Consider the following 14,902-nt stretch of genomic DNA (forward strand, 5'->3'; position numbering starts at 1 on the left):
CTGTACCAAAGTTGGCCTTGAACTCTAGATCTTTGTTGCCTTAGCCTCCCAGATGCTGAAAGAACAGGCACATACAATTCCTGACTGAGATCTAAGATTGGAACTAAGATGCATGAAACTAAAGGCGTTTCATTATACTGTTTTGTGTACTAGATGTATAGCATGTCTTTAAAACAACTGTTTTCAGTGTGTGCTTTGTTGTTTTAGTTGGGTGGTAAGTTTCTTTTTTCTTCTCGAGACACAGTCTAACTATGTAGCTCTTGCTGGTCTGGGACTTGCTGTGTGGACCAGGCTGGCCTCAAACTCATAGAGATCTGCCTGCCTCTGCCTCCTGGGTGTTGGGATTAAAAATGCCCAGCCCAGTAGTAAGTTTCTTGAGGAAGGAATCTGTGACTTGCAAATCTTGGGTGCTTTTGTTGGTATCTGGATATGGTTGTGGGTGTATCGTACACTCCATTATGAGCTTTTTATTTTTATCAAAATATGGTATAATTACTATATTAAATACTTATTATTCAGATTAAATTGGAGTTTTCTTATCTTAGTATATAGAAATTTTTTTTTTTTGAAGGTTTAGGGCTCTGTGTGCTTGTTGGGTCCAGTGTTCTACCACTGAGCTAAACCCATGGTCCAGCTTTGTTTTTAAAAGGTTCTCACTGTGAAGTACTGGCTGGCCATGAGCTTACATAGACCAGGATGGCCTCCATCTTAGAGAGAGTCTCTTGTCTCTGCCTCCTGGGTACAGGGATTAATAAAGGTGTGTGTCTCCACCCAGCCAAGATTTAAAAATTTTTTTTTTTGGTTTTTTCGAGACAGGGTTTCTCTGTGTAGTTTTGCGCCTTTCCTGGAACTCGCTTTGTAGACCAGGCTGGCCTCGAATTCACAGAGATCCACCTGGCTCTGCCTCCTGAGTGCTGGGATTAAAGGCGTGGGCCACCACTGCCCAGCAATAAGATTTAATTTTTATAATAATTTTTTAAAAAAGTATTTATTTTCTGTGTGTTCAAGTTTGATGCCTATATATCTCAATTTTGAGAAATTGGTTCTCTCCTACTATGTGCTTCTAGGGATCAAATTCAGGTCCTCAGGCTTTCAACAAGTACTTTAAACCAGAAGGACTTGTAAATTGTTGCTTAAAAAACAAACCAAAAACCTACTGTATGACCTAAAACCAATACGTACGCTGGCAGGCTAAGACTGGAGAATCTATGTTTGAGACTAGCCTTGGCTACATTAGTAAGTTCTAGGCCAGTCTTAGAAGCATAGTGAGACACTATCTTAAAAAAATGAAACAAAACAAAGACAGTGTATTGGTACACTGAGTGTACATCTGTAATTTTAAGTGCTGAGTGTAGTGGCAGAAGGATGATCAGGATTTCAAGGTCATTCTTGGTTACATGGCAAGTTCATAGTTAGTCTGGGTTATATGAAAAACCCTGTCTTAAGCCAAAACCCAAACCACAAACAACAAAAATCCCAAATCAAACCCAGAAGCCCCAAATGCAGTAAGTAGTATAAGAATGCTTTATTTATTTGAGAAAGGGTTTCCTTGTGTTTTCTAGACTAACCTGGATTTTGTAATCTTCCTGCTTCAGCATTTTAGAATGCTGGGATATGCAGCTTTGTTGTTGTTGGCTTTTTAATTTTAAGAATGATAAAATTTTGTTACAAAAAATTTGGAAATTGGAGGGGAACATCTCCAATAACTTCAATTTCTGGTACTTATTTATCTATTCATTTATTTTGAGATTTGATCTCTCTTTGTAGTCCAAGATGGTCTTGGAGTTCCTGTGTCAGTCTCTTGCTGATATTACAGGTGTGTATCATTTTGAATTTATTTTTAATTTCATAAAAAACCGGAATGTGTAGTTGGGCAGTGGTGGCGCACGCCTTTAATCCCAGCACTTGAGAGGCAGAGGCAGGCAGATCTCTGTGAGTTTGAAGCCAGCCTGGTCTACGGAGCAAGTTCCAGGACAGCCAGGACTACAAAGAACCCTATAGGGATGAAAACAAACTCACCACATGTACTAGTAAACATATCAATTTATTGCTTCAATTTATCAGTTATGACAATAAATTCAGGGTAGAGTTTGAGAATTACAACCTGTTTTCACAATCAGAAAAGGAATATTTTACTCAACATGACAGATTTGAGTTTATATTATGGGAAAGGTGCAATGATGATTTTTTCCCTTTTTTTAACCTCTTATATTTTTTATATTGAGTATATTTAGTATACTCAGGAAATCTCTGCTTACTCCAGAGACAACTAACTAGTCATTGTTAAAATGGTTCAGCATGTTCAGCACTTGGGAAGGATTGGGTTAGTTAAAATTAAAAGCAGTTGGGATTGTCCAGTAGTGTCTCAGGGACAATTAAGAGTGCATTTCTTTATTTTCATTTGTTTACGAGCTAATGTTAGTAACAGGCTCATATACTGTCTCCAGTCACCTCATTTTAAATGTTCATTATGGCATTTCACTTGCATTCCAAAGAAATATAAAAACTTCTTTGTGAATTTGGGTTTTAATAACATTGTAACTCTGGAAACAAAAGCAGAAAAATAGTTTCCCAGAGATTCTAATTTTTTTGAGAATTGGTAGAAATTAATAAAAGAAAAGAAAATGTTAATTAGATAAACCCATATGATAGAATTTCTTTTTTTTTTTTTTTTTTTTTTTTTTTTGGTTTTTTTCGAGACAGGGTTTCTCTGTGTAGCTTTGCACCTGTCCTAGAACTTACTCTGTAGCCCAGGCTGGCCTCGAACTCACAGTGATCCGCCTGGCTCTGCCTCCCGAGTGCTGGGATTAAAGAAAGGCGTGCGCCACCACTGCCCAGCTAGAATTTCATTTTAAATCATTTTAATTCTCACTAACAAAATGTGCCTTCATTTAAAATTGTCTTTAGGGGCCAGTGGGGGTTCAGTGTAGGTAAAGGCCTTTGCTGTTAAGCCTGATAATCTTGGGTTTGATTCCCAGGACCCACATGGTGGAAGGAGAGACTGACTAAGGCAAATTCTGTTCTGACTTACACACTGCTGTGTGTGTGCTGACACAGTCTCACACAGTGGTTTTAAAAAAAAAAAAACAACCGAAAAAACAAAAAAAAAACAAGTTATCTTAGTTATTAGAAGGTTTAAATAGTCTGAAGGACTTTATAATTTGGATGCATAAGTGGAAAATTAAATTCAGAAAAATGATTTTAGTTAAACATATACAGGAGAAAGACTGGAAGAAAAAACACTTAGGATTTTATAATAGCATTAATTACAGCTTTTAGTTACCTCACCTTTAATAGTGAGGATGTATTCCTTCTGTTAGCAACTGATTTAGCATTTTTATATGACACTTGAAAATTTACTCCTTTAAATTGACATCAATAACAAAGTAAAACTATGTTCTAAGATTGCACCTGCATTTAGGTTTCATTTCTTTTCTGTCTCTCCCCCATCCCCTTGCTGGCCCCTGTTTATTCCATGTTGGCCCAGAACTTACGTTGTAGCTGAGGATAACTTTGAACTTCTGATCCTCCTGCCTCCACCTCTTAGTTGTGGGATCTTGGTGCTACTACATCTGTTTTTATGCCATAATAGAGCCACACTACCAACTGTGTCACATCCTGGTGTCCTTAGTATAAGAATTAAATTTCTTTTTAAATGCTGGAGATTAAACCCAGGGCCTGAGCGTTCTAGACAAGTACTCTAACACTGAACCACACCTCCTACTCTTTAGCATTCTTTAAAAAAAAATTAAATTAATCTAGTTTACTCAGTTGTGTTTGTGTGTGTTACTAAGAATCCAGCTCAGAGCCTGGCACATACTAGGCAAACACTGTCACATCTGGTGGATTTAATTTTAGATAATCTAATCTTTGTGTTTAGAGAAATTGATCAGAGAAATGATGATAATTATAATTGGTTTGAAGAATTCAGTTAGAAGAGTAATTTATAATTTTGTGTTCTTTATAATTTACAAGGTATTTTATACTCTTTCATTTGGTCTTTATAATAACCAGTGAACTAGGCTGTTATCATCACTTCGAATTGGAGGATGATACTGAGGCTCATAATGTGGGATGTAAGTTTTATCTTCAGAGATAAAAAGGAACATGAGTCTAGGTCTGAAAAAATAATACAATTAGTTCTAGTTTACTGCCTGCTCTAGGCCCTTCGTCCATTTCCCAGAAGCAGCTAGTCCTGTGTGTATTTTCTATAATGATCTTTTTCTTTCTCTGATTGTGTTTTTTTAAAAAAAGTTTTGATATGCTGCTATTTTACAACTTTACTATTAATTTTAGTTTGTCTGATGTAGGAAGTTCTGTGTTAGTGCATATTTAAAGCATTTCAGGGTAATCCTGTGTATGAATATTCTCAGTTTAATTAACTTAGTCAACCTAATGATGGGCATATCTGTTGTTTTAGTCTTTTGTTAGTAGCATTGCAGCAAATATTTTACATATTCTTGTGCCTTGGTTACGTGAGTTAGTTTTTGGTGGATGTAATTATTAGGTCAAATTAGGTTTGACCTAATAATTAAAAATTAGATGTAATTATTAGGTTTAAATTTTTTATTAAGAAATTTTTTTATTCATTTTACATACCAACCACAAAGCCTTCTCTCTGGTTAATGTTTTTTTTTTTTAGATTTATTTTTCATATATGAGTGTTTTACTTGCATGTGTGAATGTGCACCATGTGCATAGTGCCTAGTGCTTCTGGATGTCAAAAGAGGGCATCATAGTTGTGAGCTGCCATGTGGATGCTGGGAAATCAAACTTAGATCTAATGCAACAAATGCTCTCTCTCTCTCTCTCTTTTTTTTTTTTTTAAGATTTGTTTATTATGTATACAATGTTCTGTCTGCATGTATGCTTGGATGCCAGAAGAGGGCACCAGATCTCATTATAGATGGTTGTGAGCCACTGGGAATTGAACTCAGGACCTCTGGAAGAGCAGCCAGCAGCCAGTGCTCTTAACCTCTGCGCCATAATATCTCCCATCCTCAAAGGGCATATTTATGCTATGTCTTGCTAACACTGTTTAAGAATGCTATTTCTTCCATAGCTTTATCAATATAGTATATATATGTATATTAGACTTTTAAAATCAGTGTCAGTTTGACATAAAAATTAGATTTTACCATTTCAGTTTGTCATTTCTTTATATGTAAGGTTGAAATTGTTACTATTATTATTGGTAAACTGTTTAAGTTTTGTGTGTTTAAAATTCATAGCCTTTCTCTCAGAGCTTTTGCCAGATCTAGATTTTTTGTTTTTTCTTTCATTGCTGGATATTGAACCCAAGGCCCTGTGTGTGCTAGGCAAGTGCTGTACCATTGAAGTTTATTTCTATATATTTTTTAAAAAATTATGTGTCTAAGTGTTTTTGCTGCCTACATGTACATATGTGTGTGTGTGTGTTTGCGTGTGTTTGCGAGTGTGTGTGCATGTGTGCCCTATGGCCGTGGAGGTCAGATAAGGGTGTCAGTTTCCCTAGAACTGAAGTTACAGATGGTTATGAACCACCATGTGGGTGTTGGGAACTGAATCTGGATCCTCTGTAAGAGCAACAAGTGCTCAAGTGCTCTTAACTGCTGAGCCTTCCTAGCCCTAAATGTAGGGTGGTTTTGTTTTTTTTTTTTTTTTTTTGTGTGTGTGTGTGTGTGTGTGTGTGTGTGTGTGTGTGTTTGGTTTTTGTTCTTGTTTGTATGTGTGTGGGTTTTTTTTTTTTTAAGACTTTTGAAACTTCCTCTGACTATGTAGACCAGGCCAGCTGGGAACTCACAGAGATTTGCCTGCCCTGCCTCCCGAGTGCTGAGATTAAAGGAGTGCACCATCACACTCAGAAGCAGAGACAGAATAATATATAGTATTTCTAACAGTATCTCTACACTGCCCCTGAACAGCTCTGTGATCTTGGGCATTCTATTTAATCTCTAGCTCAGTTGTTTATTTGTATAGTAGAAATAAACTATTGATCATTTAGGCATGTTGTGACTACAAAATGAACTGATGAATGAAAAAAAGATATGAATGTATTAGTCAGGGTTTTCTAGAACAGTGGTTCTCAACCTTTGGGTTGCATCCCCTTTGTGGGGGGGGGAGTTCCATATCAGATAACCTGCATATCAGATATTTACATTATGATTCATAACAGTAGCAAAGTTATGGATTAGGAACAAAATAATTTTATGATTGGGGTGTCACCACAACATGAGGACTGTGTTAAAGGGTCACAGTATTAGGAAGATTGAGAACCATATATATATACATATATATATATATTTATGTAAAATACACACAGAAAAAGGGGATTTATTAGAAGGGCTTATAGACTATGGTCCAGCTAATCCAACAATGGCTGTCTGCCAGTGGAAGGCCCTCAAGAATCCCGTAGTTGTTCAGTCCACGAGGTTGGATGTCTCAGCTGGTCTTCAGTATGTGCTAGAATCCCAAAGAAGTAGGCTCTAATGCCGGTGAAGGAACGGACTTGCTAGTGAGAGCAAGAGCAGTCGGGCAAGGAGAGAGCCAGCTTCCTTCTTTCATATCCTTTATATTGGTTGCTAGCAGAAGGTGTGGTCCAGATTAAAGGTGTATCTTCCCACCAGAAAAGGATCTGGATTAGAAGTGCGTTTTCCCACTTCAAGTGACTTCATTCGTAATAACAATGGTAATAAAAAAATCCTCACAGGTCTGCCCAGTCATTTGGGTTTTAATTAATTCTAGATATAGTCAAGTTGACAACTAAGAATAGCCATCATAGCTGGGCAGTGGTGGCACACACCTTTAATCTCAGCACTCAGGAGAGAGGCAGATGGATCTCTGTGAGTTTGAGGCCAGCCAGGGCTACACATAGAGAAACCCTGTCTGGGTAGGGGGATTGAAGGATGGGAGGGAAGAATAGCCATCACAATACATGGAGCTCTCAGTAATTTTCTTCTTTAGACTTCCTGTAGCTTTCTGTTTAAGCTATCTTGTGTAGTGCTCTGTGATTTTCTGTTATATAAATGTGAACTTTGAGACTTTTGTACAAAAAATAGCGAGGTAGAATAAATTTATCTTTTATATAAATAATACTTTCAAATGAAAGGTTGGGGCTGTTTTTGAAATTCATTCTGAGGTTAAGGATAATCTAGGGTGTTTTGTTTGTTTAATTCATGGTGATTGTTACTTATTGTGGAATATTTAACTATGCAAAGATGTATTATATTTGTTTAACTGTGTAAAGATGTGTTGCATTTGTTCATGTTTTGGAATATTTAATTGTGTAAAGATGTGTTGCTGTTTTACCTTGCCTACCTAAGGCACCTGATTAGTCTGATAAAAAGCTGAATGGCCAATAACTAGGGAAGAGGTATAGGTGGGACTTTGGGCAAGAAGAGTAAATATAAAGAGAAATTTAGGCTGGGGGGTGGGGGAAGAAACAATTACTTCACTCATTACAGAAAATTGAAACATACAGAAAAATAGCAAAAAGATTGATGTGTCCACAGTTTTTCTGCTATTAGTTTTTAACTCAGGCTTGACTTGAAATCTTGGTCCTCTTACCTCAGCCTCCTGAGGCCTGGTGCATAGGCATGCACCACCATACAGAGTCTGATTAGAAGGATATAAGTTGAGCGTATTTATTTTTGTTACAAAGGCCATTTATAGTTTATTGAATTTTAGTTATCTTTGGAAATTGGCATTAAATGTTAGTGTGAGGAAGATTGAAATATTTCAGTTTGCATCTTCTATGTAGTTCATGTTGCTCTCATTCTTATTTGTTCTCTACATTCTGTTCTTTTGTTTTTCCCCTTGGCATACTTTCATGCATGGCCTTGTGGGTGGATTCTGGACCATCTGGTACTAGAACAGCTTAAAACTGATTCTGTTGACTCTGCTTTGAGCCATACTTCTTGAAATGTCCTGGTATGTCTTTGTGCTTGGCACATTCTTTTCTTTTATATCCTCACTGCTTTCATGACCAATTTTTCCCTAACACATGAATTTTGGCAGTATCAAGTATTCATGGATTAAAGTGGTCAAGACTTACATTCTTGTAGGCCTTTCCTCCAAATCCCTATAATAAAACCTTGAAGACCAGTGTGGCCTATGGAGTGAGTTCCAGGACAGCCAGGGCAACACAGAGAAAACCCTGTCTTCAAAAACTAAAAAACAAAAACTTCACAAACTTCATTGTTTTGAGATGGTCTTTTAAACAAAGGGGTGCACGCGCTGAGCTGGGCAGTGGTGGCACACGCCTTTAATCCCAGCATTCGGGAGGCAGAGGGATCTCTGTGAGTTTGAGGCCAGCTTGGTCTAGAAAGTGAGTCCCAGGACAGGCTCCAAAGCTACACAGAGAAACCCTGTCTCGGAAACAAACAGATAAACAAACAAACAAACAAAAAAACCAAAAAAATTAAAAAGCGGGGGTGGGGGGTGTTGTTTGAAATTGTGAATAAAAACATCAAAATCACGATCCTCCTGCCTCAGTATCCCAAGTGCTGGAATCAGTCACTGTGATGGTTTGAAAAAAATGGCTTCCAAAGGAGGTGGCACTATTAGGAAATGTGGCCTTGTTGAAGGAAGTGTGTCAGTGTTGGGGCAGGCTTTGAGGATATGTTCAGGATACTACCCAGAGTGTTAGTGGACTTCCTGTTGCCTCTGAGTCAAGATGTAGGACTCAGCTCCAGCACATCTGCCTGCATGCTACCATGCTCCCCATCCTGATTGATGATAATGGACTGAACCTCTGCAACTGTAAGCTAGCACCAATTAAATGTTTTTATTTATAAGAGTTGCCATGGTCATGGTGTCTCTTTACGGCAATAAAATACTGTAAGACAGTCACATTACTTTGCTTTTTTAGAAACAAGGCCTCTTGTAGCCCAGGCTCGTCTTGAACTTGCTTTGTAGCTGAGGATGACTTTCAACTCCTGATCCTCTGATTCTCCTTAGCTCCTAAGGGCTAGCTAGCATTACAGGTGTGTGCCGCCCGCCATTCCTTTTCTGCTTGTACTTTTTTTTTTTTTTTTTTAATAATTGGTTTTTCGAGACAGCGTTTCTCTGTGTAGCTTTGCGCCTCTCCTGGAACTCACTTGGTAGCCCAGGCTGGCCTCGAACTCACAGAGATCCGCCTGGCTCTGCCTCCCGAGTGCTGGGATTAAAGGCGTGCGCCACCACTGCCCGGCTGCTTGTACTTTTGAAGTCTAAGAATCCTCTGCCAGATCCAAGATTGTAAAGATTTGCCCCCAACACACCTTTTGTAGTTTTTTTGTTTTGTTATTGTTTTTTAAAAGGCAGGTTTTACCTCAGGCTGTCCTGGAACTCAGTAACTATGTAGACCAGGCTGGTCTCAAACTCACAGAGATCCCTCTGGTTCTGACTCCTGAGTGTTGGTATTAAAGGCATGAGCCACCACACCTAGCCAAGAGGGTGATTTTATTTTATTTTATTTTATTTTATTTAATTTATTTATTTATTTTTTAAGATTTTCAGGTCTCATATGGTTCCTTGGTTGATGCATTCTTTATCTAATTAAAAAAAGTGTTGGTTTTTTTTTTTACATTTATGTGTGTGTGTGTGTGTGTGTGTGTGTGTGCGCGCGCGCGCGCAGATGTTGGTCAAAGGACAACTTGTGGGAGTAGGTTTTCTCTTTCTATCATATAGACTGTAGGGATTGAACTCAAGTTGTTAGGTTTAGGGATAAGCACCCTTACCTGCTGAGCCATCTCTCTGGTCCTTTGAGTTACTTTTAATATAGGATGTGAAAGATCCAATTTCATTCTTTTGCTTGTTGGTATCTTTTGCTTGTGGTGCAGTATCCCAGCACTATTTGTCAAATAATCTTGATGTCATTGTCAAAAGTCAGTTAATCATAGATGAATGGGTTTATTCTGAATTCATAGTTTTGTTCCGTTCATCTTTTTGTCTATCTATGTACAGTGTAATGTCTTGAGAAATAATTGTTTTATAGTGAATTTTGAAATTGAGATGTGTTAGACATCTAACTTCTCTTTTTCTTATTCGGGAATATTTTGGCTATGCTGAATTCATTGAAACTCTGCATGAACTTCAGATAGAATCAGCTCTACAAAATGTTGACTGGGCTTCTCCTAGGAATTGCATTGAATCAGTAGTTGAGTTTGAAAAGTTTTGCCATCTTAACAATGTTAACACTTCTAATCCATTAACACAGGATGTTCATATTATATGTATATATACACACACACACATACACACACATATATATATAAAATATATATATATATATATATATATATAGGGTTTTTCTGTATAGTTTTGGCTGTCCTGGAACTCTGTACAACAGGCTGGCCTCGAACTCAGATCAGCCTGTCTCTGCCTTCTGAGTACTGGGATTAAATGCATGAGCCACCACATTAAAAAGAATTTTTAAAGTTTACCTTTAGAAATTTATGTATTTTTAATGTTTTGCTCAACAGTATCTTATAGTTTTTCAGACTGTGTTTTATAGTTATTAAATTTACTCCTAAATATGCTATTCTTTTTGATGCTAGTGTGAATGGAATTGATTCTTTATTTTATTTTCAAATTTACTGCAAGTGCATAAAATATGATCACTTTTATATATTGATTTTTTTATATCTTACAACCTTGATAACTTTATTTTAATGGATTCTTTAGTTCTTTGCTTATGAAGATCTTGTTCTCTGTGAATAGGGATAATTTTACATCATCTAGTCTGGATGACATTTTTTGTTTTTGTCTGTATTTCCTGGCTAGCCCCTCCATTATAATAATGAAAAGACATGGCAAGAACAGACATGATGTGCCAGTCTTTGGGGAAAACTATGTATGCATATAATACAGCCTCACACTTGCAGACCTACAGAGAGAAACTGAAAACTATATATGTATTTTCAGACTGTATAGTAATTTACTTGTGGAATATTAATTTAAAATGTCTTACATTTGTTTATGCTGGAATATTTGTATAATGATGCAAAGATGTGTTGAATTCTTTTATGTTGCATTTGTTTAACTCTGTGAAGCTGTGTTACTTTGCCTGTCTAAAACACTTGATGGTCTAATAAAGAGCTGAATGGCCATGAGTGAGGCAGGGGAAAGGATAGGCAGAGCTGGCAGGCAGAAAGAATAAATAAGAGGAGAAATCTGGGAGAAAAAGATCGAGGAGCAAGAGAAGAAGGGGCCGGCCACCCAGCTACATAGCAAGCCATGGAGAAAGAAGTAAAGAAAGAAATACAGAAGTAGAAAAAGATAAAAGCCCACATGCAAAAGATAGACAGGATAAGTTAAGAAAAGCTGGCTAAAAATAAGCCAGGCTTAGGCTGGGCATTTATAAGAAAGAAATGTCTGTGTGTGTATTTATTTGGGAGCTGGTTGGTGGGCCCCCAAAAAGCAAAGAGTAAAAAATATATATATATATTTTTTTTTACTTTTTTTTTAAAAGAAGGTATTCTTCTGATTCTGTAAAGAATCAGGACAGTAAAATAGAATTATCACTTGTCTTTGAAATGTTGTCAATTGTTTAAGTTGTTAAAATACTTAAGCTCTACTAGCAGATACCTTGGCTAGGAGTTAGTATAGTGAAAGTATACTAAGTACACCCTGGTTTACATTAATGTATTTCAGTGTAATGATAAATAATAGTTCATTTTTAAAATGAGAAATCTGAGACAAATAGTAATGAGCTGAATGAGCTGCTAGTAAAACAAAATGAATCAAGACTCTACTGGACAATCGGACATATCCATGGACATATTAGGAAGCACCATGATACTTGGAGTGGGGAAAACCAGACTCTGTATCCTGATTCTCTGACAAGTGACCTCTGAAATTGGTGGCACACACCTTTAATCCCAGCACTCGGGAGGCAGAGGCAGGTGGGTCTCTGAATTGGAGGCCAGCCTGGTCTACAGAGAGAGTTTCAGGACAGCCAGGGCTGTTACATAGAGAAACTGTCTCAAAAAATCAAACCAAACCAAACAAAAAACCGAAACTTTTTTTGGGGAAGCAGAAACTACAGGGCATGTAGTTGGTGTATACATAATATCTTAACTATATATTGATTTTTACACAGTATATACTCTACACTGTGCTCATGTATTTCTACCCATGCTCTTCCTTTCCCTCACCCCTTAGTAAGTACTGTCAAATCTTTCTTAAATCATATCCTCCTTTTCTGTCTTCACCGATATTCAGATCCTCAACTGGATCATTTAAAATTATGCCCTAAGTTATTTCCTATCTCTATATAAACACATGTACGTGCACAAATAATCCCCCCCCCCCACACAGGGTTTCTCTGCATAGCTTTGCGCCTTTCCTGGAACTCACTCTGTAGTCCAGGCTGGCCTGGAACTCAAAGAGATCCGCCTGCCTCTGCCTCCTGAGTACTGGGATTAAAGGCATGCACCACCACTGCCCAGCCAAATAATCACTCTTGAATTTGTCTCCCTTTGTATCCTTATTTCTTTAACTTGTACCATGTCTGCTATGTCAGATAGATGGTGCCCTTTATAAATTGTCCTCTACAAAATGCTACACTGTTATTTCTTGTTCATTACTCTCTCTCTCTCTCTCTCTCTCTCTCTCTCTCTCTCTCTCTCTCTCTCTCTCTCTCTCTCTCTGTGTGTGTGTGTGTGTGTGTGTGTGTATTTGTATTTGAGACAGGGTCTTGCTATATCGGTCAGACTGGCCACAACTCTATTCACAGGGATGTGCCACCAGGTCTATACTTCTTCCTAGTTTGTACAGATGTAGCTGAGCTTTGTTAATTGCATGCATACATGTTATCTCTAAGTAGATTCACCCTCTTTTCCTCTTTCCCTAATTTTAAGTTCCTGCTGTCCTGTCATCCCTTAAGCCTCTTAGATGCCCTTCTTTGTCCTGAACATTCTTCCATATTCCTGTATGGCAAACCTGAGCTTTTGAGCATTGATATTCTTGAGCTGCCTTTCAGATGAGCTATTATGTTCATCAGCTGAACAAGGAACCCTTTGAACTGGGCTGTGAAATGAGTGGCACTGCCTGCATATAAGCAATTCAGAGCTGATGACATCAGATCATCATCAGTACACCAGTTTATGTGCCCCAGGTTGTTTGTTGTGGTGCCGTGGTCACAATTGTGCCTTTTTACATACTAGCAAGCGCTTTCTTTCTATATTGCATTCCTACCCCTTTATTGATTACTTTATTGAAGTAGATTTTTGAATTGATTTTTAAGTACTGTGGATACTTGCGTAGAGGATGCACATTTTGAAGAGAGCTTTAAATTGACTTTTGTTATGTATTGGGTTTCTGGGTAGAATTATGCATGAGCAAAAACCTTAGATTCTTGTTTTCCTGAATATTTGTAATTCCTGTGACTGTGTTTATTTATTCTCTCCTCCTTGTCCCCAAAGAAGAAATGAAGGATGTTTTTATCTTTTTGTCTTTGTTTCTCAAATATCTTTTGAATGAGTCCCAAATGTATCACAAAGAATTACTGAATAAAATATAATTGCTATTTATTATTTATTTTAGTTGTCAAGTGGGAATCCTGTATATGAAAAATACTATAGACAGGTAAGATTTTGTTATATTTGTATTCTGAATTAAGCATAAACTATGCTCTCAATTGCTGATTATATGCATGTAGATGAGCAGTCGCTAGGTAAGTTTGATGAGTCATGATTCAACTTTGTGGGCTTTAGCCTCTAACTTTGAGGACTTGATACTCTTTTTGTCTTGAGAGGTCCTGCTAGATGGTCTCTGCTGGCCTTTTATACATAATCCTACCTTAGTCTTCAACACTAGCTATTAGCTCTCATAAAAATGAAAGGGAACTTAATTATCCTAATATCTGTGTTTTAAAAAAAATCTGTAGAACATTAGATATATTCATTCAGATATAAATATCCTAATTAATATATAAGCCAAATAGAAATAACTTTTATGTGTCATTTGTTTATTTAGAAATAATTTTTATGTGTCATTTGTTTATTTATTTAGTTGGTGGTTTGGTTCTTGCTCCATGTCTGGCTGGCCTGGCATTCGCTATGTAGTCCAGTTTTGTGTTGGACTTGTCAGAGTCCTCCTGCCTCAGCCTCTAATGCTGAGATTTTGGTGTGTACCATTACACCTGCCTCAGGTTGCTTTAAAGACATACTAAAGTATAAGTTTTACAGATGAAAACCTGGTTCATACACATATTAAGTGAGCATGGGGCTAAGGGTGTAGCTCTTTGGTAGATTACGTGTTCATCACATACAAGGCCCTAGGTTTAATTCCCAGCACCAAAGAACAAACCAACCAAACAAAACATGTATCAAGGATTTTGTTAATTGGCCAGGGAAACATTCAGATATAAAATTAAGAATACAAAAACCAGTTGTGATAATATTTGTGAATCCTAGCACTTAGTGGAAGAAGCAAGAGGATCAAGAGTTCAAGATCATTCTGGATTACATGAGTTGGAGGCTATTGTGAGCTATGTAATACCTAACCTCAAAAAACACTGAAAATGAAAATGAGAATATGAATTGTAGTGATTCATATTCAACCAGAAAAAAATTCATTTGCATTTGTGTGGACAGGAATCATTGCATTGCTAACAGTGTTCTGTAATTTAACTTCTCATTCAACAGAGTTTAAAAATTCTATTAAAAAACTAATCAGGAATACATATTTTAGATCAGATAATATCCTAGTGTTCTAGATGGTTTCAGTTATTATTTCTTTCTTTGTCCTTGTTTTTTTTCTTGAGACAATTCATGCACCCTAGGCTGGCCTTGAACTCATTAAGTAGCAAAGGATGATCTTGAACTCCCAGTCATTTCTGCCTCTACCTTCCAAGTGCTGGGATTACAGGTGTTTGCCACCATGTCCAGCTTTATTTCTGTGTATTTGATTGCTTTCACAGAAAAATTGTAAATTATAG

The 14,902-nt window shown here is 37.2% G+C and overlaps 1 protein-coding gene across 4 annotated transcripts in view; it reads left to right on the forward strand.

The window, feature by feature from the left end:
* Eps15 (epidermal growth factor receptor pathway substrate 15) overlaps positions 1–14,902 on the forward strand; it is a 110,659-nt gene that overhangs the window by 7,677 nt on the left and 88,080 nt on the right. For all 4 annotated transcript variants that reach the window (XM_059254693.1, XM_059254694.1, XM_059254695.1 and 1 more), the window contains exon 2: positions 13,507–13,548. In XM_059254693.1, coding sequence (XP_059110676.1) covers positions 13,507–13,548 — 42 coding nt within the window. The remainder of the gene's footprint in view (positions 1–13,506; positions 13,549–14,902) is intronic.

The sequence above is a fragment of the Peromyscus eremicus genome, chromosome 2, assembly GCF_949786415.1.
Source record: "Peromyscus eremicus chromosome 2, PerEre_H2_v1, whole genome shotgun sequence".
In the NCBI taxonomy this organism is placed as follows: Eukaryota; Metazoa; Chordata; class Mammalia; order Rodentia; family Cricetidae; genus Peromyscus; species Peromyscus eremicus.